This window comes from Labrus bergylta, chromosome 11, assembly GCF_963930695.1.
Source record: "Labrus bergylta chromosome 11, fLabBer1.1, whole genome shotgun sequence".
NCBI classification, from domain to species: Eukaryota; Metazoa; Chordata; class Actinopteri; order Labriformes; family Labridae; genus Labrus; species Labrus bergylta.
In genome coordinates, this window is record NC_089205.1 from 8,294,824 (window position 1) to 8,321,767 (window position 26,944).

The window sequence follows — 26,944 nt, forward strand, 5'->3', positions numbered from 1 at the left end:
TAAGGTGCACATGCTCACCATTAACCAGCTGCTCATTTGAATTCATATGAATAGCACATTGGCTCGTTTAAAGATCATATTTCTCTCTTATTCTGCCATATTATTTATAAGCTACATTCTATAAATGCAAAGGGCAACTTACGACTTCTCTCTTAATCGCCTTCCAATTATAATTTACAGTATGAAAACATTTGCAGAGTAAGGCATAAAGAAATGCTTTAAAGGGCCAATCAGTAAGATGTGTAGTGAGTGAGATGATGAAGTGATCTTACTATATGATCAGACATTAAGGAAACATGTTATGTTGAAGTGCTGGCTTCTCTGACAACAATGCAGCAGCCAGTATGTCCTCCTTCTAACTTTAGATTCTGGTCCTGAATGCTCTGGATTTGTTTGGACCAGGCACCCCCCCACACGGCCATTTTGGACGCCCCTTGGTTTCCCAGATATGAGAGCAGTTATCAGGTCAAACCAACAGGTGTTGCAGCGATGGAAGCGGGCAAGAGAAGTGGTTCAGATAGAAGTGATTGTACCCGACCTAAAAAGCCTCTGCATGTTTCTAATAAGCTCCACGAGCAGAAACGTGCTCAAACTAGGATCAATATTGGAGATGCTTTTGAAAAATGGAGAGAGGTTAGAACACAGAAAGGTTTACAGACCGATGCAGAGCTGGATAAACACTGAAGCTTCAGTGTCCACCACATGGCAACCTGCGTGAGCATCGACTCCAGAGAGGAGGGGGGGAGACAGCTCTCGACAATGTTTTGAAATTAGTCTGCAGTACCCATTTTACATAGTTACATATTGCTCCTTTAAGATAACTACTGGTAATTAGGAGGCAGTATGCTAATAACATGCATGCTAATGAGCAAGAAGTTAATATGTGACCTTTATATAAAGTGTAATTGAAGAGCACAGCAGCAGTTTACAGTACATGTAGTCTTTAGAGAATCAGCATACAAAGGTTCCAGGTTGTGTACCATTCGCTGTGATGGAAGGCATAACCATCGGGAAAACATAATCACACGCCCAACAACACTCAAAATCTATTAAATAATCCTCTCTTCAATGATTTTACAGATTTGTTTATATGATAGAAGCATTTCAGCTTCAGCAATGTCTCTGTTATGGCACACGTGTCACCATTATTTACAAAATAATCAAATGCCATGTGGTAGTTGTTGAGTACTTGTGTTTAAGTTTTCTTTAAGTAGGTAAAGACGTTATTGGGGGTGTGTGTGTGTGTGTGTGTTTTGGAGAGGGTTCATGATGTGAGTTAACTGCAGCACAGAAGGGAGACAGGTATAGAGTCAAGCATGGTCCATGGTTTTAGTCGAGCCTGATCCAGTTTTTCCACTTGCAGATCAAGGCCTCCATGTTTCTACTCCCTTCTCTTAGCAGTCCACTCTGAGGAGTATCGTTGCAGTGACCTGGTCCCCGAGCGTCTATGCAGCAGCCTTTGCCACCTGCTCTGCCTGCCTCCTCTGGTTGTAGGCGTTGTACACGTCCAGGAACATGTCCTTGCACGATATGCGAGCGTTCAGTTTGGAGCAGATGAGGAAGGAGCCGGCCATCTTGCGGTGGAGGGAGTACGTCTCCTCTGGTGGTGGGGTGAGACGGTGGCGCAGCATGACCGGCACGAGGCTCTGGATCCGTTGGGTGGTGCTTTGGGTGCCGAAGTCGAAGGGCTCTGAGGACATGAAGGCTTCACCGAGGATCATCACAGCCTCTACATGAGCATCTGCGAAGGCCTGGTGGAGAGAATGAAGAACTGTTACAATGGCTCTCTGTGTGAAGGAGAGCAAACGATGTCACACAAACTGACAACAAGCTGCAATATGAGCTTGCAATCTCTGAAGATGTTTGAGGAAATGTTTACTGGAGGGTGATGTCCTAAAAGGAAAAGCAGGCAGAATTAAGGGCCCACTCTCCTGAGCATGGTCACTTCTACATATGTCACAGTCATGTGTCCACCAAATATCTCAGAAATTCATTCAAGAATATAAAATCACATTATTTTTTATTATTTATTATTTTTAGACAGGGCTCTCCAACAGGTAGCTCAGGAACTACCAGTAGCTCGCGGGCAGGTTTTCAGTAGCTCGCCTATCGGTTGACCAACTGTTAAAAAAATTCAATAAAATCTGATGACAGTAAATGCAGCTCTTCCCACTATTCATATATTTGGCCCATAAAAACAAGTGTAAAGTAGTGATGTTTTCTTGGACATTGATGTGAATTTTCAGCAACATAGCTTACTATGTGGCACAAAAAGAAGCGTAAAATATTAATGTTTTCTTTTTGGACCTTGATGTGAATTTATGATTATTGATAAGCATTTGCTTATTGCAATGTGTACAAACAGTAGCTCAATTCAGCTGATGTGTGCCATGTAAATAAATGCAAGCAATTTGATGCAAGTAGCTCTTGGCCACTTTCATTTTTTCAGAGTAGCTCTCAGATGATACATAAAATAGTCTTAAGAGGAGACGTAAAAAAAAAGTGGATCAAGTTCAGATAGTGTCGGTAAAGTAGGAGGAGACACATTCATCTGAAGAAGACATTAGAGACAGAGGAGGATAAAGTGTATCAAAAATAAATGAGCACAGCGGCAGAGACTAAAATACCTCACCTTGGCCTCGAAGCCTGTCAGAAATTTCAGGTCCTTGGATTTGGAGAGGACAGTAGCTCGATCGCCCACAGACGCTGCGTGCACCACCTGAACACACAGCAGACAAAGTGATGACATGGATGTTTACGATCATGTTTATTTAAACAGCTCCACTTTAAGCACTGCCAGACTGCAGCAGCTGCAGGTAGCAGAACGGGTACACACACTTGTGATGGTGTGTGACTGTTTTCACTGATGCTTCATTAGTCACAGATATCTTGTAGAAAACCTGTTCTGAGGTTCACTGGCTGCTGTCAGACTCATCGTACCTGTATGTAGTCATCTGTGAAGGACTCTGGGTAGCTTCTGCACGCACCGAAGTCCAACAGAATAACCTAAAGACAAGATACAACTGTTAGGCCTCTTGCACAATATAAGGTTTATGCTCTTTTAGAAACATAAACATATTTATTTAAAGGGGACATATTATGAACAATCCACTTCTACAGTGTTTTTGAACATTTATTTAGGTAACCTAAGTGTCTACTGACCCACAAAATGTGAAATAAACCCATCCAGTCCTTTGTTTGTGGTCTGCACAAGTCTTACAACACAGAGAAAAATGCTCCGTTTCTAATTTGCTCTCCTTGTGATGTCACAGTGGGATTCTGGTAAAAAAAAATACCCTCCCCTCCTGTGTTGTCTCCGGCTGCCATGTTTTTCCCAGGCACGCTGACGAGTTGCCATGGAAGCTCGAAGCTGAACTCGTGTCGGCACCCGTTGGCACAACCGCAGGGTGAGGGGGGTGCTCATTGCATTTAAAGAGACACACACACCAAAACGGAGCGTTCTGAGAGAGCTGGTTTGTACAGGGTCACAAACCTCCTCTGGTGCTTGATTCATGTTATATTTTGACCAAAGCACAGCACAGATATTTCATTTAGACCACAGGGGACAGTTTGAAAAGGTAGAAAAGGGGGATAATATGTCCTCTTTAACAAGGAATCTCTTCCTATGTGAGACAATGCATTCACAACTTGACCACTAGTCTCCTCTCACCTTGTTGGTGTCCGAGTTGTAGAAGAAGTTAGACCAGTTTGGATCCGTCTGCATGAACCTGAACTCGAACAACTCCCTGAGACACAGCTGGAGGATGCTGAAACAGATCTGCAGGCAAGAAGAGAGCAGATGTTTTTTGTTAACCATGTTGTTTTTACTTGTACTCTAGCATATTGTGCACGCACCATAGACTGCATAAATCACCAAGACTCAGTGATGTCACGTATCGGTTTCTGAACATTGGACGGGCGCAACATTTGGAATGCTTTGTCGAGCTAATTTTCAGTCAACCAAAAACCAGGCAAAGAGCTGGGGCTGAGGCGGGCCTTAAGCCTCCTGCCCCCTTCAGTCAGCGTTCCCAGTGCATCCTTCCCATTGCAACAATATTGAAGAAATACCTCCACAAATGGGAACCAGGAGCATAAAGAGTGGAAAAAAAAAAACTAAACCATACCTGGTTCCTGGTCTCTTGGTCTAGGTCTACACAGCGGTCCAGTGGGACTCCCTGTACCAGGTCCATCGCCAGCACCCTGCGGCCCGACAGCTCATCGATCATCTCAGGGACTTGGAAAAACTCCTCTCCCTCCAGCAGGGACCTGGAGGACAGACAAGGATGTTGGAACAGAAAGTTAAAAACACGGGTGCCGGTTTTGCTCAGAGGTTGGATTGTGCACCCTGTGTAGATGTGCTACTGTGGGCCCTTTCCTGCATGTCATCCCCCACTCCCTATTTTATGAGGATTTTTGTCCCCAACCCTGAAGGGGGGATGGTTAGAGCCAGATACTTGCCTCTATAAAAAAATACTTTTCTTTCATCTGTGAGAAGGGAAAGGTCAAGAACAGAAAACAGGATTTAAGCTGTCTTGAGTTTGTTTATGTTGACAGTTTTCAGCTCACTTTTTTTTTTGCATCTTTCCTGGTTGCACTTATTGAATTATTATTATTAAATTATAGTCCACCGATTGGGACCCTCAACACCGCCTCCTAGGTCACCATAAACCCCCTGACTACACAACCCCACAGGGAGGCTTTAGGGTCCAATACACAACACAAAGCTACCTGAACTTCTTGGCACTCTCCGCTTCCCTCTTGTAGTCACACTCCCATGCAAGCTCCCTCTGAAGAACATCCAAGCTGCTGTCGGCAAACAGACCTGTGGTGAAAATTAAACGATACAGTAATGTGAACTAAGTGAAATACAACAGTGAGATGTTTGGTTAAAACATTAGTGTTGGAGATTCAGCATAACAGGGAAACCAGTAACATGTAACTCCTCTTCTGTTTGTCACTTACTGACGATGAGCTGTGAGTACAGCACCACCTTCTGGTCTAAACGCAAGTTGTGAAAATGCTTTAATGAGAGGACAGAAAGGAGAAGCATGTGTACTGAAGAGGGGCATTCAGAGGGACGAGGCCAGGGCTCGGCGAGTTCTGTTTTCCCAGGGAGCACCTGTGCCCCCTGAGAGAGCACAAAAAGACATTTAGGGGCACTATGAACACGTATCAAATAATGTGTTTTTCTGTAATAAAAGGGATACGAGGAGGCATTTACAATATTTTTTATTTTTATTTAAAAAGGACAAAGCTACAAAAGACAGGTGAGGCGATGAACCAGAGAAAATGACAGTATTGCATCGCTGTGCGCAACGTGGCTGGCTACTAATGAAAATTGTACTTAAAGGACGTGAGAAGGTATGTTTTGAAAAATCTATTATTGGACGTTTTGAATCGATTCATAATCTGAAGAAATGATTCTGACGCGAATTGATTCTTTCCAACAGCTCTATCATTTAAGACAAAGAAGTCATTCATCAACTTTTAAAGTTGCAACAACACGACGTGACAGCTGCCAGAGCCTTTTATGTTTAAGTGCCTTCACCTGACAGAAGTAGCTGCATTCAATCATTAAGGCGTGTGTATAAAGAGTTTATCAGTGAAGGCAGGAAGCAGAAAGATGTATTGACGCAGTCGTTACCTTCTGGAAGGACCACGCTCATTTTCAGAACTGACATCAGGTTATTTATGTCGCTGCTGATGCTTTCTGCAACTCCAGGGTACTGAGGGAGTCACAGGAAGGAAAATCAATGCAGGCGGAGATAGACAGACGTTATTAGGAGAGATGGAAATAGAGCGTGTTTTATTACCTGGATCTTCATGGCGATTTCTCGCCCGTCTTTTAATACCCCATGATGCACCTGGCCAATAGAAGCCGCAGCGAACGGTTTGTCCTCAAAGGATGAAAGCTTCTCACGCCAGCCTGCTCCCAGTTCCTCCTCCAGAACTTTCTACACATTCAGAAAAGTGGAGAACATTTTCACTCTCTAAGGCACCAATGAACAGACAGACTTATAAAAAGAGACCGGGGTCTCTACATGTTTCTAATGCTCCTCTAATCAGAAAGCCTCAGAGTCTATAAGATGACATGTGGTGCGTTCCATTTGATCTCGGAAGTCGGAAACTCCCGGAGTTACCGGTCTGATACCGAACTTCCATCATAAGTGTGTCAGCTTGGGGCGCAGTGGTTAGTCCGTTCGCCCCATGTATGGAGGCTGTAGTCTTCCAAGTGGGTGGCCCAGGATCAAGTCCAGCCTGTGGCTCCTTTACCGCATGTCATTCCCCACTCTCCCTGATTTCTGACTATCCACTGTCCTATCTCTCCATTAAAAGGGACAAAAAGCCTAAAAATAAATCTTTAAAAACAGAAGTGTGTCAGCTGGAGCGCCGAGACACAGGAATTCCTGCAGTAATTTGACGGATTCACTCGCGACAGCACAAGATAATACGATATATATGTGGTATTAAACTCTAAATAAACCTTAAAAACACACAAACGGTCATTTTTCTGAGTGTTTTATTCTGAAAATTAAGCGGATGTTTTAATGTTGTTATGGTGTCTGACTTCTTGTCCCGCTTGTTCTTTTTTGTGCAGAGACGCAGTGCAGCGGAGCCAGTGGAAGCAAACACACTGAGTTAAAATCCAATATGGCGGCTACCTGCAACATCAAGTTTTTGTGTTATTAAATCAATCACACCGATAGCATCGTACATGTTCTATCTGTGGAAATGTACGGTTAACTCGGGTGTGACGTCATTCCCAGCTTCGAGACCTGAGGTAAATGGAACGCACCACAGAAGTGTCGGACGCAGACGGGGGAGGAGGTCATGCTTACATTCATCTGCCAGGTAGGCATGAAGTCTGCGCTCTGCCGGACCCTCTCAAAGATCCTCTGCAGCTGGGGGTTGATGAAAGAGTTGTCTGGAGGAAAAATCATGAAAGGCTGTAAGAAGGAAAAAAAATTTACCCTAACCCCTCATCTTGCTCGTGTTTCCACAGTTAGCTGTTACTGTAAGCCGGAAAGTGATAGCTGTGTCAGCTAAACAAAGGGCAACAATAGAGGACATCCATGCAGATTTCTGCACCTTCGAGGTCGTCCACGTAGTCTCAGATCACAAAAAAACAGCCTTGAAATGACTCTCTTGAAATCCAGGGGATTTTTAAGCATGACGCGTTTAGTTTTTGTTTTTTATCACAGCAAGTGTCAGAAGTGACGATTCTTTCAACCAATCAACAGACTCCAGTGTGTCTGGCTAAAAGTAAAAAAGTAAGAAGATACGGATTGTTTTTTTTTGGTACCATTCCCAACTTTTGAAGGTGGAAACGCCAACTGAACCGTACTGAAATCAACGGGACCGCTTGGTGGATACAGGATTATAAAGTATGATTCAAAGTGATGCTACTGCCACATTGTAGGCATCTACCATTTCTGTGACGTGGAAATATGACACTTGAAAGTCAACTGGATTTAAAAAAGGTTGTAGTACATGTTGTAAAATAAAAATGGATCAAATGAAATGGATTATGCCGGTCCAGAACAGAGAGTACCTTGAATGCTGAGCATCTGTCCGATCTTGAGCGCGGCCCCACGGACCTTGCACAGTGTGTTGACTATTCTCTCAGCGTTGGCCTCTGACAGGAGCGGAGAGTCCAACAGCGCATTCACGTCTACAAATCAGAATACATGTACAAAAGCATCAACGAGATGAATCTGCTTGAGGAGTTATCTGGTTCCCTTTTTAAAAACCTGTGTCCTACATTAACCACTCTTCACTGAACATATTCTAAAGGCTGTTTGTATGTTCTGGTCCAGAGCTTGGCAGGTGGCGACATGTTGAGAAGAAACTTCTCTCAGGCTGACCTGGGGGGAATACTGCGTAGTTCACAGAGCAGGTTAGATTAAGAGATCGTGCTGTGAGGAACACGGCTCATTGACCAATCGGTTCTCATGATGGTGGAGGTCTGTGCGCTGATCAAGAGAGGGGAAATAAACATGGAGGACACCGAGTGTGTTTTCCACCTGTGGCTCGATCGCTTCGTTCGGATTCAGACGGGAAAGAAACATTTTTGCATATTTCCTTTGAGCCATTTGGTGCTCACAGTGCAATATTTTAAAGTGTGTCAAATCAAGCCCCAACGCAGGGCTATACGTACACCAATACATCATAGCTTCCATTTCCCAATGCGTAGGTAAACAAATGCTATGAGTTCCAGTTGCACTTTGCATTGTGGGACACCGCAAAAACCTAACCTACCATAAAAAACGAATCGTGGGTTGCCTTGCAGCAGCGATGAGGTCAAATATCTCAGTGATATTTAGGCTGATGAGCATTCCTGTCAAATGTTTGACACTGCTCCCAAAAACACAGAATACAGTTAACAAACTTGTGGCTCAGCACATGAGCGAGAGGGGCGTTCAACGCTCTGCTCGTTTCACGATTTAATATGTGATCCTCTTAACTGGTGACCTTGAGCTGCAGCTGAACTAAAACGTCTTGAACATTCAGACATATGATGAATAATGAACTTAAGGAGAGAAACATTAGTTATTATTTTCAAATCTATTGTTCAATCATTTATAAGCCTTAATTCACTGTCTGTGTCTCAGTTTTGCCTGAATTTGTCACTGCAGCTGTTTTTTGATTTTTGATTCTGTTTTTAACTTCTTCATATTTGCTTAATCCCACAGGTTGCTCTGAGTTTGTAAAATATGATCATAGTAGTAGTATGGACCCCAGATGCCCATCAGTGTGCTGGATGTGTAAAAAAAAAAAAAAAAAGAAGCTTTGTTTATAAGCATGGACAGAGCATCAGAGGACAAGAGAATCAAGAAGAGGACATCTTTACCGCCTTTCTTTTTTCCTCCAAGCGACTGTTTTGCCACCTCTGCAATGGCACCAATCCCGAGTCCTACAGCCAGCCCTGCAGCGGCGAGACAGAGAGACAAGAGATTTTACATTAAGGGCCACTTAACACACCTTTCCTAGGTCCTAGATCTGTCCATCGATGATACCAGCAAAAAAGTAAGCTTTATATTTTAAATGAGCGTAATGTTCTTACCACCAAAATTAACCAGCCTGCTGATTCTAGTGGCGGGCACCTTCCTCTCTCTGGCACGGTCGCTCAGCTGAGGGAAGACGTATTGTGGTTATAAAATAATGAACACATTCAATTATCTCAAACATTGATGGTTAGGCGTTTGGAAGCGTTTGTGCGCTGAGAAGGAAAGCGCTGCATGTCCATCCTGTCTCCATGACAACAGTCTGTTGACAACGGCCGCTGTATGACCGACACTGCTCTGTTACTTTTTACTGAATGTTTATATTTTAGATCGTTTTTCACCCGATCAGATATGAAGCAGGATGTGAGTACAAGACACGATCTGTCGGAGGCTAAAATACGGGAAATATCAAACATTTAGAAAAGAGCGCCTGTGACGTTAACGGCGCCTTTCTGAAAAGTTGAGAGATTTTCCAACTTGAGCACTCAGAGCGGCCGCACAAAAACGGCAGAGCGAGTATAAAAAAAGACGCTGGGCGCTGCACTTTTTAGTCCAGGAGGCCACTTTCTGCTGCGACCGCTCTCTACTCATTGAAAACAACCGAAAAAAAGACGATGGCACTGAGGAAAAAATGTTAGGTGGACACAGGGCCTAAATCTTGTTCATAGAGACGAGTTTTTAAACCCACCTTCTGTCTGACAGGTTTGACCAGAGACTGCTTTGCCTCCCTGGCTTTCTTGATGTCCTCTGGTGTGAGTCTGGCCACCACCGTGTCATGGACAGACCGCCTCTGGTAGTAAAAGCTGTGGAGAGCGGGCGATGTGTGGAGGAAGCGAGCGCTCTGTCCTGGCCATCCTGTCCCTGCAGAGCCTGCGCCTGGGGGAGGAGGACCTGATATGGGAGTGTAAGGGCAACGTTATAGAGACCTGATCTACTGCTTTAAAGTCGTTTTATATACCGTAGGCCCGTGTGTCTGGCCTGTTGACCCTCAAGAAAAACAATATAAAGACAAAAAACAGAGAGTGTAGTTGCATCTCAAGTCTCTTAAATGCTGTCTCCTCACTCCTCTGTTGAACCGGAAGCAGTTCCTGCCCCCATTTTAAGGAGCATGCAAAAGCCACTAAAGCTGCTCGGAGAAGAGAGGAGAGAGGTAGGTTGATCGGAGCGATGAGCGAGGATACATGAGAGTTAAAGAAAAGATTTTTTACCGATGAGTGGATATCACTCTATGATTGGACGCTGCGGAGGATCAAACTTTAATGACACTTCTCAACAACACCCGAGTCTAATAACGGCGAAAAGACGGACCTAAAAACAGACACAACGCATTTGAGCCGTGGAAATGGTCTGTGTGGTTTAAGCAGAACGCCATGCACAGAAAAAACAGACTGCAGGTTGTTCTTCATGTACAGGTGTCTGTTACCAGGTAACATACAGAGACTATACACCGTTATCGTGAGTATTTTATTAGAATTAATAAAGTGCTCATGTGTGCAAACACAAACAGCTGTTAAAGCCGCCTGACAGCTGATGTCATTATCACAAACAGGTGTTGCTTCTCTTGATGCTTCTTCTTTATGATGATAACTAATAACTAATGACACTTAAAAGCTATTCCACGACGGACCTTTTTACCCACCGTGAGTTGGCAATGACCGCAAGTGGCTTTTTTGATTGTAAAATTAAATACATTCCTGTTACATCCGACAGGGCCAATGACATTAAAACACATGTGCCAGACTCTTTTCCCACTCATACTTTACTGGTGTCTACAGTACCTGTCGGCGTCCCGGCTGCAGCTCCGGCATCAGTCGGGAACTCTGAGCCCATGGCCCATTTGGCCGCCTCATCAGGGTCCACGTTCTCCCAACCTTCGGCGTCCGGGAACACATCCTCCGTCATTGACTGTTGCTATAGAGAAGCAGCAGAATTGGAGTAGTAATTATAACCAAAAATGTACTTGTGTAAATATAACTTGGGCTGCATGTAGTTGGTACCTTAATTGTTATTTCATCTTTATATTGTTATTAATTAAGTGCAGATAATGTGGGGGTCACAGGTGAAAGTTCATACCACGTTTCCGCCCATGAAGGTGCCAACCAGACCTTCCACCACATCCTGCGCAGCTTTGACCCCTGCTCCCATGGTGGAGTTGCAGGTCATTAACCGAAGCTGTTCTCCCTGAGTGTTGACCATGGCGGACCCCACTTTACCTGCCCCACGCAGCACCTGCAGGACTTCTGAAAGCATCACTGCACACAAAGAGAGAGAGAGAGGAGAGGGTCAGGCTGCATTGTGTAGATGTTGAGGGTGACAGTAAAAGAAAATGATTTACAGGGCACGCCCACCAACAAATTTAACCTAAGTGAGAACATATTTGAACATGCATAATACATCCGAGTTGATATTTCTTTACGTGAAGCAGAATACGGGATTATAAGAGGGGGGGGGGGCATGTTGAATGCACTCATCATGTCAGGTAGTTTAACCTTGGCTGTGTCAGGGTGCACACAACTCATGCTAACGTCTTATGAACACGTGTGGCTCAACAGTGTAGAGAATAACTGCATTAAATATAAATAGCAACACATTCACACTAACTTCACGACAACATCACGACACACTCTCAGCCACCTTTAATAAAAGTTAGATATCCCTGTTTATTGTTGGTGTTAAACAAGTTGTGTAAGTTCAGCAGCAATCACAAGCTGGCGAAACATCCAAACACCTTTTCACGAGGGTTAATTATTCCACCTGAAGACAATAAATTATTAAAACACACAGTATGAAAATAAAGAGACTCACTTTTTATTTAACTGCGTTATCCAGGTTTTTCTCGGTGAATGTCCTCCTCCACACCGCTCTACGTTCTCTCTGTTTTGCAACGAGTCAAATCCCGGAAGTTTAAATTTAACAGACATGACAGCCCACCAACCACAGTCCGAGCTTTGATATGTAGGCGGGACCAATATCAAATGTAATCACGGATATATTGATTATGCCAATGGCAGTACAGAACATCAGATGGAGGCGTGTCTAGTGGGGCTGATTGTCCAACCACAGTCCTCTGAAGGCGGGCTCAGAACGGGATAACGTCAAATGAAAAATTAGCGGGCTGACGTTGCGGTGAATCCGTTCGTGCACGTGCAGCTGTTAGCAACAGTTACCAAACAAGAAAGCGGAAGTAAAGCATCCAAATTAATATTTTATTATAAATCTCTTTATATTTATAAACAACGTTTTACGGTCATAAATGCAAATTTACCAGAGTAAATCCCCACTTTCTTTATTTTCATAAAAACTCAGTTATGCATTAAAAAAAAAAAATTGTGAATTTGTGCTCATAATTACATTTTTATTCTTAATGTAAACTGAACTTTAGCTTCCTGTTTTGTTGTCATTGTCACATGGCTTTTTTTTGCTTTTTATTTGTTTTATACTTCTTTTTTAATTTATGTGTTTTCATTATTGTTCAACTGTATAGTCTTTTACACCTTATATCATATATTTTTTATTTTCTTGGTATAGGTGTATGGGTTTTATACGGGGGGGGGGGGGGGCGGCTGTACCATCACTGGGAGTGTACTAGTATAGAATAAGCGTATCTGGTTTGGGCAAAAAGCAAACTTATGTTGAGATTAAGGTCTTGTTTTACTTCAAATAAATACTGTTAGCAGCTGGATGGATACATGGGGGCACACTGTGCATTGTCTGGCCCTCTGCTGGACAAAGGAGGTGCTGCAAGTTTTTATTTTTTTTTATTTTTTTACTCCAAGCAAATATGAGTAAAACATAAACCACACAAAACACTGTATTTTCCCCCACCACATTTACTTTCTGCTTTAAGGATCATTTTTACAGACTGGCCTTTAAGCTGACAGATCATTTTATCAGAGCTCATGTGTGCATATCTTATCTTTACTGTTTCATTTAGTTATAACCTACATTTGACATTTGCTCTTTTAACTTGTGTTGTGTTTTAACTGAAGCTCTGAATTGTCTCCTTTAAATTGCTTCTGTAACATTAGCACTTTGTACTCCAGTCTCTACAATTTAAAGTATTATTATTATGATCATATGTGGTATAGTGTATAGGTATATAAGTATATGATGAGGGTTTAATTTGCCTGTGTACTTGTCTTTTTTTCTTAATAACATCTTTATTTAAATGATCATTCAGGAAAATGAACAATTTCAAATTCTTGCTCTTAGATTTCACAAAATGTACATCTGAGTTGTTTGTTTTCTGTGAGAAGTCAAAACAATTATGAGATATGAACATCCATTAATGCAGTGGTTCCCAACATTTTTCTCTTTGATTATTTTCCCATTATGCACTTTGAGAAAAAAATCAAAATAATACAATTTATAAAAGCATTTAGTTGAAATACAATTTGTGAAATTTCGATATTTTCTTTTCATTGTATGTTAATTTTACGTAGCCCCTGAAGTCCCAACAAGTGAACAAAAATATCTTGTGTGCACAACATGATATTTATTTATATAAAGACTTTTGTCTCTAAGTGCATACAAAAACATCCTCCTCTCATTTGTTTATTTCTCTGCCTGGCTCTAACCTTTAATTATATTATTTATTACACCTTGTCGACACGGTGACCTTTAGTGGTTGTGATTTTAAGGGATGTCCAGTGTAGTGACAGTGAGAGGGGGGTCGGGGGGGGCAGTAGAGGGAGGGAGCTGAGCTGACGCCATATATGGGCATACCACCGACTCTGCTCTGCTATTGGCTGATGGCTCTATGCAGCTGCTTGTCAACAAGATGGCCTTCCTCCTCCTGCCGTTTTGACACTGATTATTTTGGTATCCCCGAGAACATACCGTAAAAAGCTTGTGTCACTTCTAAATAGATAGCGGGAGAGCGACTGCTCGGAGTCCTAACAAGGCATACAGTCAGCTAGACTCTGTCCAGACAACTGACAGGCACACAAGCCTCGACAGAGACCATCACTACACAAGGTTGATAACAGAAAGTCGACGGTAGCCAGCTAGCTAGCTACTAAGCTAGCTTAGCTACGTGGACACGAATAGTTAACTCGTGTCACCTGCATTCAACCAAACTGGTTTGTCTCGGGCGAAATACAATAAGGAAACACTTGTCATCGACAGTTTGCAAGTCAAGAAGAGTTCCCCGTGGAGATTAACCTTGTTAAGGTGAGTAAAGGAGCGAAACGTTCAGCCAATATATATTTTTACCTTGTTAGCTCGCTAGCTAGCGCTGTCATGTTATTATGCAGGTAAGTTGTGCTATTCAGTTAGCAAGCTTGTTAGCCAACAGCGGGTCTAATTTACTACATTAATAAACCAATTTAAACTATTATGCTGCTATGAGCTTTTTAGGGCATTATTCATGTTAAATATCAGCTGACTTAAACTACCAGGTGCTGCTTATAAAGAACATGAAGATTTTACTACGACGGGAACTCTTTGATAACAAGTTGTTGGTTAAAGTCGAGCTGTGGTGATTAATAAATGTATAATTAAATATCAGAGGAATCTGTTGATGTTGTGGATGTTTGGGACACAACACTTGTTGTTTGTAACTAGAGAAGTTTGTATTATCACATGAAGTATTGTAGGGTTATAAGATTATCTTCAACAGGAGAAGTGATATTAAAGTGGCCCTCAGGCCTGCGTCTGAAATTAACATACAGTAAGGCCTACATAATGACTCTCTTTACATACTAATTAACTTTTTTAATATTGAGTGAAGGATTCTAATTAATGTACAACAGAGCTTCGCAATCAGACAGATAGGCTAACATATAGAAGTCTAGACTCCCAGAGTAAATCACTTTAAACATCAGCAAACTAAATTAACATGTTGTCAGTGCTTTAATGTGATCAGTCTTGATAGGTTTGAAATAGCCCACTCACCCAGAGGACTGTCTGAAGTGATACTGTCAAACAGTGTTTGTTTGTTTTTATTTATATCCCAATTAGCTTTTGCGTGACAGCAGCTCTATTCTTCCCGATTTCCAAAATGACACTACAACAATACGCATAACATCACAGTACAACCAACAACAATACAGCAGTGTAATGATAGCACTGAACACACGTCAAAGGAAAACATACAATTACTGCATAATAATAAATTAAACTATTCACCAATGCATATATACACAAAACCAACACGCTCCTTACTATTCACACACACACATGGGAGAAAATAGAAAAGCTTAGACCATGTGACCCTAACTCCAAGACTACCAATTACTGAAACTCATCTTTAAATAATGATCTTTAAGTTACTAATATTGTTGTGTTGTGTGGTAGAAAAAGGGAGTGAGTTCTTTCATTGCTCTGTACATCAGAACTTTGAACTGATGTGTTGGATTTTGTTAAATGAATAAATATGATAATATACTACGTATGTTGAGACAGTGGCCTTTGTGATTGCAGAACGAAATCTTTAATCAAAGTCTTGTGGCGATGTTGCAGCAGATACTCCCACAGACACACAGACGGTCCCTCACAGTCAGACAGCCACTCTTCCTAGGTGTCCCGACAGAAAGGCGGCTCTCAATGTAATAATGTTTCTGAGCAGACTGCTGGAGTGATGCACTCAGCTCCATTGTTCTGCTGACAGTTTGCTGCAAAGCTGGCCTGCTGGCTGCGCTTCTGTTGCATTGTCTCCACAGGCGCGCATGCAGTGAGGGAGATTGAGCTAAGACGTTTTGGCATGCTTGAGTATTATCATTCGTCAGCTTTGGGCCATCTGGCTAAAATGCTGTGAAAAGTGCGAGAGGACAGTTTGAGTGATGCTGAGTTGGAATGGCACTATTTTGTATTTACTTCGGTGAAGTGGTATACCAGTTAAATTAAAGATTTTAATTTATGTGGCACGCTGGGTTCAGATGGTGTCTGTAATTTATGCAGTGAATATATGATCCTGATGAGGTCGCTTGCCAAACTGCTTTTGGTTTGTGTAGGGAAATGATTCAGTCTAGCAGAAAATAAGTTTTCATATATTGGGGAAAAACCTGTCGGTATCTTGCAGATGCCAACAGCTGGATAGATATTTGTGAAAACATCCGCATCTTGTAGATGTGTTGTGTGCAACAATTTTGTGAAATTGTACAGAGTTCCCCCTCTGACTGCAACAGTAATCCACAAGCATTTGACTCTTAAGCCTCGTTTACACTTCCACAAAACTCCTGAAATGTTGATTCAAGCTTCATCCGTAGTTTCTCCTGCCAGACCCCTAGTATTTTTTTCTGCAGAAAGTCAGAATGAGCTGATGTGAGAAGAACTCAGCAGGGTTAAAATCAGGAGAATTCACCTCGAGCAAGTGGGAGGGGGTGGTGATGTTTATAACCTGTGATCAGTGCACAACTATAGACTGTCTGAAGCGTCCGGTAAGATCTCAGTGCACGTAATTAAACCGCTGCATCATGTTTTATGACAAACAGAACAGAGAGGATTTCAAGGCAGTCCTAGTGAAATTCTCTTGAAATTTTCAGGATTGCATATGTGAAAATAGTTCAGTGATAATAGATTCAGAAATGTCTTCATTCTCCTCTGGCTGTGTATTTGTCAGACAACTTAACACCTAATGTTGCAAACCCTGGCACTACAGTGTTGCTGCAGTATTGCTGCCGCTGTGCTTGGAAAGGATTTGAAGGATTAGGTTGATGCAGAAAGCTTAAAACCAAACCCAAGCCTTCAGTTGCAGGGGCTGTTTCAAACGAAGAGAAACAAGTAAAAGTAGTTTCAGCACTAATTTAAACCAACCATTTGGGAGTAATGCAACGCTATAATGGGAATATTTGTCTTTATATCAATTTTATGTGTAGTTTGACTGAATCACAATATCAACAAAAGAGCGGAGGCGAACATACTGGAGAACAGAAAACATAATGCAGCAGCTTAATTACGTGCACGGAGAGCATAGCAGTCATGTGGAGACCGTTTATGGTCATGCACAGATCGCAGTACTCCCCAATGAAGTACTGAAAATGGATTGAGATTGGATTGACTCTCTGACCGTGTGTGGATGTGAGATGGTGGTATGTGACCGTGTAGGTGAAGTCTCTTAAGCCGTTTTCACATATGCACATCTCAAATTTGAAGGACTGCACCTGAAATTCTCCAGACCATCTCTGTCGGTTGGGGGGGGGGGGGGGTCTCCTGAGAAAAGACGGTGTGTAAGAAGAATGACGCAGAAGTGAAAGACGGAGCAACAGAGTCCGCTATATGGCGCTAATTTGCTTTTATATCATGTGTAGTTTGAAATAAGGCCCAAAACCTTACCTTTAGAGTAGGGCTGAACAGTATATTGTTTTTAACATCGCAATGCTGATGTCAGCGTGTGCAGTACTGACATCGCAGGACTCTGAATGCTCAGGGGAGGTGATTGGAACTTCTCATTGTGGTGTCGATTAAAAGCTGCATCATGTTGGTTATTCTAATTGTGTAGTTTTCTGTCTTCTTGCCATATTTGCACACAGTTTTTGTCTTGTCTGTTATCTTCTCACCTGTTTAATTTTCTGCCTTGTGGAAGCCAAAATGCTTCCAGACCTCTGATTTAAAAGAGGGCGGTGCATCCTCAATTTTAAATCTTGCACTGTTGTGTGGCAGTCATTTTAAGGTCTTTGTTACAGCTCATTTTGTGCAATGATAAGATCACTAAAAAGAGCCGTTTTCATAGATCTTTGTTTGTGTTGCTAGTCGACATTTAAAGCATTAAACGGTGAACTACAGTAAATCATTTTCTGTTTTACCTTGGATATCTCATGGAGTTTATACATTTCAATCATTTGAAAATAGAGATATTAAGATATATATGCTTTTTCATCAATGCAATAAAAGGTAAGGGATCGTAGAGAGCAGGAGGTGACAGAATGGAGTTTATCCTGCAGAGACCAACAGGAATAACCTGGCTGTGTGTTTCCCACTCCTTGCCAAATGTTGGCTGCACTGCACAATTATCTTACTTGCCAGATAACAGAGGAGCAGTGAGATTTTGTATTCATCTTGAGTTTCAGTGTAGATCGAGCGCTATCCAAAGCATCCCGACCATCCTAAACTCACACCCAAGCGAGTGCTCATAATTCTGATCTGTGGTTTGTTGAAGTGGCTGACGTCCAGTGTGTGAAGTGGAGCACTGCAGTGGGTGGATTGTCTCTTATTTGGCCCCTCGTTTAAGACTGTCCAGTCTGTTACGAGAGAGATGGATTCCTATGATGCGGTGAGAGAGAGGTCAAAAGAGGAGTCGATGGGAAGAAGGCAGAGAATAAAAGTGGTTAAAGAGAGAAAGTCATACGGGTTCACGGAGAGAAAGGGCAGTAAAAAGGGTTTACCAGCTTTTTTTCTCAACGGTATAATCTGCCTGCTCTTAGCTGTGTTGTTGCTGTGTGATTATGGGGAAAGCATTTGAGTTGTTCTAAACACTGTGTGGGTGGTGTGTGTGTGCTTTTTGCACCTCCTTTGAGCCTTTCCATTAGTCAAAATGTACAAAGCTCCTCCCGTTCAGTGTGTCAGACGGAGAAGAAGAACAATGGCCTGTCTTTATGAATTAAAGGACTCGGAAACCGATCAGGGGCAAATGTGTCAACATTTTGTAAAAGAAGCCCCTCTATCAATTTTGTCATGTGATAGGCAGAGCTCTGAGTTCAATATTGAGACCATTTAATTTTAAGTGAGTATTTGTCTATTGCTGTAGAGGTCTGCCCTTCTGACAGTTTTTTTTGGTCCATTTTCCTCTTATGAGAAAAGAGAGGTCTGCACACTGTGCAGCTCCCAATGAGCAATTTTATTTTAAACAGGGCAACGTTCGATCAAAAAGATCTTCCTCAGGCAAGGCTTTTAGATCGAAACATTGCTCATTGGGAGCTGAACAGTGTGCAGAGTGCAGACCTTTCTCTTCATTGTGTCCTGCACCTGTATGCACTGTGTAAAAACACAGTGAGTGAACAAAGAGTAAATTAATAAGGAAGTCAACAACTTTCTAAAGGAGAATGCAACTAGTCAACATAGCTACACACCTTTTTTAAATAATTGGCTCTGATAACTAGATCCAGGAGTGGTTTATCTTGTTAAAAACCTGCCATTCAGCTAACAGACTGAGCTTATGGTCACATCTGGTGCTTCCTTCTTACACCCAAAGCTTGAGACTCGAATGCTGATGTGAAGAGTTTGGTTGGACCCAAAACAAACCGAACAAAGTAAGGGGGGCTTAATACTAAATCTTAGTTTTCGATCTGCTAAGTTAAGTTTCTCTCCAAAGTAGAGGTGGGGAAAAATCAATTTATGTACAAATCGAGATTCTTATCTTCTGAGATTTTAAATAGATTCATAACTTCCAAAAATTGATATTTATTTTTTGGCTAAGTGGTACTGGTAGTTATGTTAAGGGCCTCTAAGTAAGTTTTCCTTTTTGTGGCGAGAGCATTGGCACATGGAGGAGAGCTGAAATTTTCTGACACTGTAATTCATAGCTTTCAGTCACATGGCCAGCGTGGAGGCCTGGAGGGCAAAAAGCGTTTAGGAAAGTAGCGTCCACCATCGAACACTTTGTGGAGCGGCAGCACGGGCACAATATTTTGTCATCTCTTAAAATCGGCACTTATACACCTGACAACCACAGAGATACTGTATATAAGAATAAACTGAGTTTTATAAGACTCTTCTACAACACACAGGGCTAAAAAGGAAAAGTAGCCACCAGAACTTGAATTTCTTGATGTTCACTTCTATTCTTTGGAAAGTCCTTAATCTTCTACTGCTGCAGGATGAACGCCGACAAACGCATGGGTGGCTTTATTGTATTTTCAATATGGATCGGTCAATAATGATGCAGTTTGGGAAGTGAAAATTCCTCATCATCTAAGCCTCGTGAGTCCTAATTAGCTAACGGTTGCTAGTTAACAGAATCACTGTCAGTCAATGTTCTGGGGCAGTAATTTGAGTTAAAGGCAAAAATATTTTGATCAAGTCAACACAATATTTGATGTCAGGATGAGGTGAAGTTTCCGCTTTTGTTCCTTAAACTGACAGTGTACAACAGCAGTACTCCACAATCTCCTCCTCCTCTGGGTTTTATTTCTCTGATTAAATTTAGTAGAAACACGACTCTCTGCAGCATGAGGCAGGCTTGTCACCTCGCCGGTTAGCGCACCCAGTTGAACAACTGTCTTCCATTTAAAAATTAGAAATTAAAACTAGTTAAGACACGTAGGTTGCAGCTGAGGGTGATACCTTCTCCGTAGCGTGCAGCAGTAGGAAGCCTTTCTTGCCCGACAGGTGGGTGTTTCCATAAGGGTGTAACTTCATGGGAAAGCTATGAATACTGGCTTGTATTGTCCACTGAGACGCACCCTGCATGACATTATAATGTCATTATTCCAAGCTGGAAGTCCTGGGTATGTAATTATTAGTGCAAGTACACTTGAAAACTATTTCACATTGACTATGTGAGTTATTTAGGCTGTGGCACGTTGAGGTCTGCTGAAAGAGACTTTGTTGGTCTAGGTTTTTGAACATCATAGACCGGAGTTGAGGATCAGGCTAAAGCTGGAGTTCTTGCCACATGGAGGGAGTTCGTGTGTAAACGGTAAATACATCAAACTTAGCTTAAATGTTTTTGTTTTACTGCCAAAGTTGCTTCCACATTCTAAGATGAACCCGGCAATCTTCAAACTAAACACAGAGAATTAAGTGAACAAATTAACCATAGATCAATTTAGATGTGGTGTTGCTTTGTCAAAGAAGAAAACTGTATGATAGTAGAGGTTAGAAGCTACACTAAACAGAAAGAATGATGGGGACGGTGGGATTTAATTCTTCAATGTATAATTTCAAGCAAAAGTAAAGTACTTGTTGTCAAGCTTTTGATCAGTGATGTATTATTTTAGACATAGTGTTGGCCCATTTTGAAACAAATAACCATACAGGTTAGGGCTGCTCGATTATTTCAAAAATAATCACGCTTATTTTGATTGATATTGATCACAGTCATTCAACAAGATTACTCATTGATTTAAAAACACCTGCATCACATGCATTTATCGAAACCTTAACAATCTTAACAATTAAAGATTCTGAACACTTTGAAAAACAAGCAAGTTGGTGATTTGTTTTCTGTCTTTAATTAAAACTAAAACATTGATTCGGGGCGGCTGTGGCTCAGTCGGTAGAGTCGGTCGTCTCCAAACGGGAAGGTTGGGGTTTCGATCCCTAGCTCCTGCAGGTGCATGTCTGATGTGTCCCTGGTCAAGACACTTAACCCCCAAGTTGCTCCTGCTGCTTTGTCGTCTGAATGTGTATGAATGGGATTAGTGACTCCTGATGGTCACTTTCCATAGCGACCTCTACCATCAGTGTGTGAATGGGTAGGTGTGACTTGAGTAGTCAAGTACTAGAAAATTGCTATACAAGCTCAAGTCAATTTACCATTACCATATGCAATGGTCTTAGCCTCTTTTTGAATTGTTCAGTCACCTAAAGTGGAACCTTATAAAAGTCTTGTCAATCCAACCCCATAAAAACGTTTAATTTAAAACTTAAAGGAAGCCGCTCAGGACTGACGATCAGGTGTGATTTTGGGTTCCAAGCTGTCCCTCAAATCAGCAGCAAGCTCAACATGTTGCTTCATTGCCACTTGTTTCTCTGCTTAAGCATGCAGGCACGTTCCTGGCAGACCCTACAGCTGGCATAGCTGCAAAAGCAAAGCACGCTGCATGGAGTTAAGCCTGCCCCCCTCAGCCGGTAGCATAGGCTCTTTGACTGGGAGAAAGGGGTGAGGACAGCTACAGCAGTTTCAGTACTACCCCACCCCCTCCTGCTGTTGGCTAAAAATAGGTCCAGCATATGCCTGCATGCTCCTCCCTGTGTTGCCTTCTATTAAGCAAGTCCTCTTTGAAGCACTGAGATGCAGGAGAGGAGCAGAGAGAGAGCAGTGCATTTGTAGCTTTTGTATTTCCATCTCTCATCCCTTTCATCTGCAGGCCGCAGACAACAAACCTGAAATGGAATCCCTTTAATTTAATTTACAGGCTCCAAAGCTGGAAGATGATCCAAGCATACAGTAGCAAATGTAATTGCTAATTGAGTTTGGCCAAAGTAGGAGGCAGGCAAGTTGAGATAAGCTGATGAGAAGTATGATTATTGTTCTTTTCTCTCCAGTCTAGCAGCTGGCTCCGGGTGTACAATGCTAACACCCTCTTTGATCTGTACCACTAGGCATCTGTTCAATATAGCCTCAATTGGTCATTGATTATCTCTATGATCCTGGCCCCTGGCAATCAATGCTGCTCTAGAGATGCAAGCTCTGTTTTCAGTTGCTAGGCTGTTAAATCAATGTTATTTTTCTGTTTCCCTCATCCTTACTTCTCATCTTTACTAACTTCTTTTTCTTATTAATGCAGGTTGCATGCACGGTGTTGCTGGAGAGCTTGTCGACAGACAGTGCCCATCACTGGCACTGGGACAGGGAGCCAACAATGAGAGCTCTGGCTCTGGGTGTTCGCTGGCCAGCATAGATGCCGATATGCCCCTGTGGTCCTCATCCTGATGGACCGAGACACGTTCTCCCACATCCGCCTGTGGTGCCCACGCCCCTTTGGCACCTACTCCCAGAACAAAGCCAGGAGTCCAGGCTCAGGGGGCAGTGGTGGAGGCAGTGGTGGGACAGGGTCCCCCCCCCTTTGCAAGGCTGAGCCCTCCTCAGGTGCCAGAAGGACGGTGGATGGAGGGGAAGATGGGGGGATGATAGTAGGGGTTCAGGAAGAGAATGGAGAAGTGGAAGATGTGGGCTTGGAGAATACTCCACCTGAACCAGACCTTGTCTCCAGCTCCCTAACACAGAGCCAGGGCCCTGCTCCCTCCTCAGCCCCTCCTTCTCCACCCTCTTCTGGGTCCCAGATGGAAGATGGCCGCGTGCTGTTAGACACCTGGTATGTCATAAAGCCAGGAAACACCAAGGAGAAGATAGCCTTCTTTGTTGCACACCAGTTCAGTGGAGCTGGCCAGCCCAGACCCAGCGCCATGAAGGTAAAAAGCCAAGACCAAAGATGCAAAAAGATTTCTGCACAATTTTAGTTATTTGTCATCTTAATGTAATGTACTGTCCCCAACAGGTTAAAGGTAACTGGGCAACTGACTGCAGTAAAGCCAAAAGACGGAGACGATGCTCATCCTATGACCCTCCAACTCGCTCCCAAGCCTCAGACCCACACCTCAGTCATGACTCTTCCCCTGCCCCTCCTAGCCCCGATGAGCAGCTTTTAGGCGGGGTTAATGAGACGGACCTACTGTCAGTGGCAGAGATGGTGGCCTTGGTTGAACAGAGGACTGCTATGGCCCTCCAGGGAATTGTGGCTGCTCATGGGAACCAACACAACCAGCAGGCCCCCACTTCAACTCACAGTCAGGACCTGACCCCCAACCAGCACACTCTACTACGAGGAACAGTGTCAGACCCCACCCCTGTAGTTTTTGTGTCAGACAGTTCAAGTGGCCAGCCCTCCAAAGAGGTCCAGGAGTCATCGTCTCCCATCCAGACAGACCAGGAGCTAGAGGAGCAGCAGGAGTCATGCAGGGTAGCCCAGGCCATCGCACACTTTGAGTCCCAGAACCTGTCCAGTCTGGGGGCTGGGCCAGGAACAGACTCTTCTAATCAAGAAAGAGACAGCGAGCGGAAAAGAGGAGGGGAGTCCAGCATGGTAACCCCTCCTCCGCCCCCCAGTCACAGTCATGGTGAGGTTAGGATAGCTTTCCGAGTGTCAAATCTGGATCCACGGTCTCAGTTGGAGCCAGCTGGCAGGTCCCGCTGTATGTTTATGAGCTGTGGTGGTGGAGGTAACCAGGCAGCAGCCAGGGCCAAAGAGAAAATCACCTGTGACCTCTACCAGCTTGTCAGTCCCTCATCTAGAGACCCCGGTAGTCTGCTGCTTGCTGCCACAACTGCTGCCCCCAAACCAGATGGAGACCTCCATCACCCCGACAGGCAAGCCTGTGGCAGTCCAGATCCAACCCAGGAGCTTACCTCTGGGGAGAAGAAAGCTGTGGGTGTGGGGAGGGAGCGGGTGACTGGCTTCCATGTGGAGGTGGTGGTGACAGGTGCTGTTGACCAATGTGTGTTTTATGGCAAAGACAGTACAGAGAATGTGCAGGAAGAGACTGTGTGCTTTGCTATGCCCAGTGGGGGAGGTGGGGGTGTTGGTAATTCCTCTGACCCCACATCGGACGATCCCCCACCTGGTCAACTCTTCTTCCTCCAGCCCTCTCGGGGCCAAGAGGAGGATGTTAAAGGAACTGTTGCTGGAAATGGGTCAGGAATGTGTTCTTTGGACTGTGCCAATAACAACGGCCCTGGGGCTGGTGTGGCAGTGGGCTCGGGGGAGCGGGCAACTCGACCAGATTCTCCTAGTGTTGGAGAGGACTGTTCAGACCCTTCCCTTTGTCGCCTCTACCGCCACGTGTCCCACGATTTCCTTGAAATCCGTTTTCAGATTCAGCGCCTCCTTGAACCTCGTCAGTACATGCTGCTGCTGCCCGACCACATCATGGTCAACATCTTCAGCTACCTGCCCACGCGCTCGCTGGCTGCCCTCAAGTGCACCTGCCACTACTTCAAGGTGTTGATCGAGACATATGGGGTGCGGGCTGTAGATTCACGCTGGAACCAAGACCCTCTTTATCGGGATGACCCCTGCAAGCAGTGTAAGCGGCAATATGAGCGCGGGGATGTTTCCCTGTGCCGTTGGCACCCCAAACCTTACCACCACGACCTGCCTTATGGACGTTCCTACTGGATGTGTTGCCGGCGTACAGACAAGGACACACCTGGCTGCCGTGTTGGACTCCACGATAACAACTGGGTCCAGCAGCCTGCTGATGGCTCTCAGCCCATTCGCACCAAGAGAGAGGACAGGAGGGAGGAGGCGAGGTAGAGAGAAAAGAGTACACCTCACCCAACTCTCATCTCCTCCTGATTACCTCTTTCTTTCTCCCTCTCGCCTCTGTTCAGACGACGAACAGGAGTTGAGAGAGGGGTGTAAGGAGGAATCAGCACTCCAGGACCGTTTTGCCTGTCTTTGTTCCAGCACTCCCTTCTCATTCTTCCCCTCGGTAGAGGAAGGTGAGAGGTAAAGAAGGAAGAGAGGTGTGTCACTCTCCTTGCCTTTTTGTTTTTCAAGCCCTCCAGAATCCCTCTGTCCTCCCGATGTGCTCCAGAGTGGCACCTTTTTAAAAGTTTGCATACCAGGGTTGGGGTCCCCTCCTGCTGCTGTCAGTCAGCCCTCTTTCTGCCTCTCACTCATTTGGGTTTCTGTCTAACTCAGTACATGGTTGTTAGGTAATTCATGTGAAAACTTGCAGTGTATATGATTGAGATTAGCATTCATAAAGGTGACGCATAGAAATGTAATGCCCTAGAGCCTGCTTACTGTTCCCGATACATGTTCTATGTTTTGTGTTGTATCACAAACTTCCACGTTAGCTGTACAATGGTGCTTCGAGGAATGAGCTGTACTGAATCCCAACAGATGTAAACGTTTTCAGTGGCGGAATGTTTTCAGCATTGCTATAGAAATGTGATTGTATAAAGCAAACTTGATTTTCCGTTGTACCAGATTAACATTTGTACCTGTCCTGCGCCATGCGTTTCTATTTCTCTGAATGTGCTGTAACATTGTGCTATGTCCATCAGTCCCCTGATAATGCTGCTGAAATCATTGCCTGTGTCACTGACACAGTTGATTCTGAAATAGGAATACCATTTGTTTATGATGGACACCGTCTCACAGTACTAGCCAGAAACACTGGCCCCTGGGACCTGTTTTTTTTCTCCATTATTTTAGAGTGGACCCTAACCTTGCTGATCAGCCATAAAGAGGAGCCAACGTGTACTGTCTGGTTTGCACAGAATTATGGGAGATGGACTTAAATGATTAAGAACAGTGAGATTGAATGGGATGAAAAAGAGAAACTTGATGTCACTTTGGAAAGGCCTGATGTCACTTTGTATGGTTTGATTGACTTGCTTGTTTGCCATTTTGTTTTGTTCTGTTTTGTTTATTTTTTTTGTTTGACAGATTTATTGGGGTGTGTGTCAGAGAATGTTTGCTGTTATATTTTGCTTTTATTCTTGAGGACTGCGTTCTCCCCGTTATCAGTCTGTCACCCTACTACACCTGCAGAGATGTATTTTTTAAATACTCCATCTTTGTTCTGACTCCCCCAGCTCTCTTCCTTTCCTCCTCTCCCCCTCCGAACCGGCAGAGGGCAGTGTTTGCCAAAAATGTCATTCATGCTTCGAAGCGGGTGAAACCGACTACCACAGACCGCAGAAACTCTCTACACCAGCTTCCAGCCTTAAAAGCCCCCTACCTCTTACCCGCCCTGCAGGAGATTGAGGCATCAGATACCTCAAAGATGATCAAGAGTAATGGGAGTTGCACAGGACCCTGTAAGAGGCTAGATTTCAGATGCTTGATTGAGTCCATCCAGCTCTACTGGATCCACCCAGAACTCTTTTTGTGGGAGTGTAAGATGAACAGTGCCTGGTGACGGCTCTGACCCTTCAGTCTTGGAAAAACCTCCTCTCCTCACCTCCCTCCCTCCTTCTCCTTGCTGCCCCCCCCCCCCCCCGCAATCTGACAGACTGGACATTAAAGAACTCACACGATGAATGATGAAACTCTGCATGGAGGTGGGATGATGGTTGGGTAGTTTTGGGAGAACTCTGTAGGTCCCAGACATGTACAATGCTAATGGGAAATATCTGCTTAAATAAAAACAGAAGTGATGATTAAAACTGGAAATCTGAATCACTATGTGGTTTGTGTGGTGACTGATGAATAGCAGGCAGCTTTGAGCAATGTCTATTTAACAATGATTGATTAAATTATTTGTCCTTCTTGATGACAGACGCCAGGCTTCTCATGTTTTATCAGAGATCATCCCTGTTTTGAACA

At 43.6% G+C, this 26,944-nt stretch overlaps 2 protein-coding genes across 2 annotated transcripts; one reads left to right on the forward strand and one right to left on the reverse strand.

Annotated features, from left to right (window-relative positions):
* Positions 1–869: 869 nt before the first annotated feature.
* Positions 870–11,920, reverse strand: coq8b (coenzyme Q8B). Its single transcript, XM_020644400.3, has 16 exons — positions 11,811–11,920; positions 11,079–11,257; positions 10,784–10,916; positions 9,694–9,896; positions 9,065–9,131; positions 8,852–8,926; positions 7,553–7,672; positions 6,840–6,925; positions 5,814–5,954; positions 5,645–5,726; positions 4,729–4,822; positions 4,125–4,266; positions 3,671–3,778; positions 2,941–3,006; positions 2,633–2,719; positions 870–1,751 (listed from the first exon to the last, which is right to left on the reverse strand). Coding segments are annotated over exons 1-16 (1,890 nt in total). The 5' UTR covers positions 11,812–11,920; the 3' UTR covers positions 870–1,445.
* A 1,845-nt stretch (positions 11,921–13,765) lies between these two features.
* fbxo46 (F-box protein 46) lies at positions 13,766–26,797 on the forward strand. Its single transcript, XM_020644367.3, has 3 exons — positions 13,766–14,177; positions 22,394–23,018; positions 23,105–26,797. Exons 2-3 carry the CDS (start codon positions 22,539–22,541, stop codon positions 24,917–24,919), a joined length of 2,295 nt encoding a protein of 764 aa, XP_020500023.1. The 5' UTR covers positions 13,766–14,177; positions 22,394–22,538; the 3' UTR covers positions 24,920–26,797.
* Positions 26,798–26,944: the final 147 nt, after the last annotated feature.